Source organism: Stegastes partitus, unplaced genomic scaffold, assembly GCF_000690725.1.
Source record: "Stegastes partitus isolate 25-593 unplaced genomic scaffold, Stegastes_partitus-1.0.2 Scaffold2613, whole genome shotgun sequence".
NCBI classification, from domain to species: Eukaryota; Metazoa; Chordata; class Actinopteri; family Pomacentridae; genus Stegastes; species Stegastes partitus.
Genome location: NW_007580344.1, coordinates 27,517 through 31,704, shown reverse-complemented (window position 1 = coordinate 31,704; position 4,188 = coordinate 27,517). Strand labels below are relative to the sequence as shown.

Sequence of the window (4,188 nt, the reverse complement as noted above, 5' to 3'; positions counted from 1 at the left end):
TCTGTCTGTCTGTCTGTCTATCTATGAAGAAAGACTCTATATATAGCTGCCTTCATGAACTATGTTTTGTATGTTAGTGTGCTCTATCAGCAGGACATATCTAACAGGCATCAAAAGCAAATCAACACAGCTGTTACTATTGATATTAATAAAGCTTTGATACATGTTCTCACATGTCCCAGACCAATATCTATCGGTCATAGAGGGTTTAGTCGTTCTATATTTATTGACCTTCAACTTCTAAGTAAGAGTCTCTCCCAGGCAACAGTTGTCTTCAGACATATTCTAGTTAAGTGTGTCAAAGCACAAGTATTGAAGCACACTTATGACTATTCCTGAGGTTAATTATAGCAGGACATGTCAACCAATTACAAACTTATACTTATATATAAGTACACTTATATATATACACATTTATACTTTGATATTACAGTGTAAAGGAATAGTGGAGAGTGTAAACAGAATTAGTGGACTTCTTAATGCTGTTTCACTGAACAGAATGATAAGACTTAATTATTATAAAACAGTCTTCTTGGTTAGTTTCATCTCTGCTCACTCTGTGGTGTGAAAACCACAGAGATAAATATAGAACACAAACAAAATGTTTGGTGCTTTAAATATGCCATTGTACAACCAGCAGGTGTAATTTGAACCGTAGCTTTCCACAAAAGATTTCCACAAAATTATTTAGCATTTCTTTTGTGAAGTACTGCACAGTTTCCAGGGGATCAGCCTTTCACACAAGCATGAGCAACACAAAAATTAAGTTTCCCCTCATTGTTTTACAAATCGCATGTTTTTCCCTCTTCATATAGTGGAGGTAAATGTAGACATACAGTACCTGACACAGAGAGAAGGACAATAAAACATCCCGTTGCTGCTGAAGTTAAACTCATCGATGCTCCTCTCATTTGTCTGTGGGTCTTCAGAAACAATGAATCATGTCAGCAAAAAGGAGACAACTTGAAGCTTCTCATCTGATACATAAACTGAATATCGTAGCATTGTCACATCACTTCACCTGTAGTGGAAAACATACATTTTTAAAACTATATAAAAATAATATATATTAAGGTGTAAGCGACAATCTGCAAATAAATTAGAGCTGTTTTCTACGAGCGCTCTAAGTTTAGGAGACGCTACTTCAGTTTTTCTACAAATATTTGTTGCTGCATCATGACAGGACACTGCTGCAGTGTATCAGCAAACAAACAGGAAGTACTTGTGAGCAAACATTGAAATCATCTCCATTGAGGGCTCGTCTGGGATTTGAGCCCAGGACATCTCGCACCGAAAGTGACGATAATTCCCCAATCCGAAGAGCCAAGCCGTTGACCCGTCACATCAGATCAACAGCTGTGTAATACTTTAAATCTGAGGGCAAAGAGGCCAAAATAGAATTTGTGTCTGGCACAACTGGGGCTGTAGACACAACAATGCTATTGATGGCCAGCAGTTCTTGCACAAATCTCCATTGGTTTGGGAGATTTGGCTTTGGAGTCGGCAAAATAGGAGTGTTGCAGGGACTGTTGGTCTCCACCAACACTCCTTCATCCAATAGGGACTGAATTGCACCCTCTATGCCTGCAGTTACCCTTTGGGATAATTGATACTCCCTAATCATGGGAAGTTTAGCATAAGGGTTTAACCTGAACAATGTGTGGTGGGGCAGATGTTACAAAACCCACATGGTTACTTTGTTTTGCCCGTAGCATACGAGGGACTTCAAATAGATCCGATTGGGGTCCATGCAAAGCAGGAAAGTGTGTTTTCTGTAAAACAAAGACACTTGAAGGCAGGGTGACATTCTCAGGAATTTTTACCCAAATCATTACCCAGAGCAGCTGTTGTTGTAATCAGTGGACCGGAGACAGTCTCATGCAGATTACGATACCTCCTTATCATATCACTCTATTGTTTCTCCTCTGCTCCTGCTGCAACAGCAACCTTGATATGAGGCAGGACGTCATGATCTCTGTACAGAAATAGACGTTCACTTGTGAATTGTACTTTCAAAATGCACCCTTCAGGTCCCACAATCAAGACATTTTCACAAAGTAATTGATTGTTCGAAGTAAACTGAAGCCATATTTTGATACTCAGTGGATGGATTATCAGTGAACTGCCTGTAAAACTTTGTCATCAGGAATAGTTAAAAACAACCCATCTGGAGTACAATGAATACTTTCATTCAATCCACAAAGAAGATCGCTCCCCACCAGACTTAAAGGTGTCCCTGCAGAAATCAGAAAAGAACGTTGAATCTGCGACCGAAACATGAGTTTTTTCAGACAGGGGTTCAACTGCAGGTGTGCCGCAAACTCCCACAGTTGTGAATGCCTTGCGGGTGGGGATGCAAACGTGACCAGCTGAAAGTGTAGCACCACTTTATTTGAATTCGTGTACCATCAGTTTCTGATGAATGATAGCAAAGACTCGTCCTCATTCTGCACACAAATACTAAGTTTATTAGGTTTGCTCTGACAACATACAAACTCTGTGCCGTCTGGCTACTGATCGTTTACAGTTGGGGGGCAGGAAAAAAGAAGATTTAACCGCTGACCACTCCTGATTGTAAGTGCATCCCAACAGTATCTCCACATCTGGCCCTACTGTACAGAGCTGCTGTTGTGTCCAACCATTTTAGGTATTTTGTGGGGTTAGTGAAAAGGTGTATGCCTCCAGACACAATGTCTCTCGCTTCAGCTGAAGTCCAGGGCTTACACACTGCTGTCTCACACACCATACATTTAGAGAAAGATTGGTTGGTTTCCTGTGAGTCTGGATGTTCTGATTTCCTCTGTGTGTTCTGGGATGTTATCAGGGTCTAGCTTTTTCTCCTCTTTTCTTTTCTTTGCTTCACTTTTCCTGCTCCTGTGTCTCAGTGCTCTTTTTCCACTTTAACACTTTCATCTTTTGAGCCTGAATCCTTTGAGTCTACTTCCCTCTCAGATTTAGATTTAGATTTCCAGCCCTTCTTTTCTTTTTTCGGCTCTCCTCCTGACCCTGACCCTGACCCTGAGCTCGCTTCTGCGACTGGCTGCGCTGCATCTCAGTCTGAGCTGCTCCTGAATAAGAGCAATGATCATTAACATCTGTGCTTTTAGCTCTGGCTAAACTTTCCCTTGTTCTGTCTTTTTTTTTTTTTTTGCTTCTTTATTTTTGGTTTCTTTGTTTACTCTTACACACATCATTGGGAGGTAATCTGTCACTACTATCTCTGGCACATGAATCCCTGCAGCCCTGATCAGCAAACACATTCCTTGCAGACTGGCTTTCTCTTTTCCCTGCTCCCTCGCCCAGCTGTACAGTAAAGTAGCCGTGCCTTTACTACGCATTTGCGAGGTGATCACATTCGGAACTTTCAACTGTTCAGCACGCTTATTCAGCTCTTGGTCAAATACAGCTTCAGCACTCCTTGAACTCGCTCTTCCATTCATCATCCAGCTACTCGTAACTCTTTTCACTTTTCTCCTCTGCACGCTCCATCCAAATGTTTACACACTCACTCTTATAAGCAAGGTCCCACTTTGGATCACCAGAGCGTCTGTTTGGTTTTGATGCTATAAGGTCGAGCTTCTCTGCTTTGAGTGAGCCCAGATGTGGCCATTCTCCTTATGTCCACGGTATGCATGGTACCAACCTTTTGCTCGCCCTACCTGCTCTGCCGGTGTTTCAGCAATAAAGTGTTCATGATAGGGGCCTGAATTTGGATTTTTTTCATTGGTTTTGTCTCGCAGAGGGGTCAGGGTTAATCTTGTGTCTGGTTTTTTGACACTACATTTTGGGACTGAGCCTCTCCTGCTGTGGACTGATGACCACCCACGGTTGTCTCATTCAGTCTCTTCTGTTTTATTCATGCACACATGTGTCAATCTGTTTCGAGACCAAACAAAATTTATACACTTTTTGCAGCTCAGTTTACACAGCTTCTACTCAAAATTCGATCCGAGTGTTCTTTTGACAATCATCCATTGAGATGAATTGTTCAAGCGCCTGTATCTGCTCAGCAGTTTCCCTCTGACACTTACTCCCTGCAGGACCCTGGTCAGGCAGTGAATCGTTTTGCAATTCCACAGATAAACACATTTAAATTTACTGAGAACATCTTCCCAATAGCGGAAAGCTCACACAGTGTCCCCTAAGGTCGAGTCCGAACCGTCCATTTAAAGTAGGGGTGCCCAATCC

General features: G+C 41.9%; 1 protein-coding gene across 1 annotated transcript in view; it reads right to left on the bottom strand.

Annotated features, from left to right (window-relative positions):
- Window positions 1-3,051, bottom strand: part of LOC103375478 (B-cell receptor CD22-like) — a gene marked incomplete at its 3' end in the record, with an annotated part of 9,381 nt that extends 6,330 nt beyond the window's left edge. Inside the window, exon 1 of the mRNA XM_008305779.1 lies at window positions 3,006-3,051. Coding sequence (XP_008304001.1) covers window positions 3,006-3,051 — 46 coding nt within the window. The remainder of the gene's footprint in view (window positions 1-3,005) is intronic.
- Between the last annotated feature and the right edge of the window lie 1,137 nt (window positions 3,052-4,188).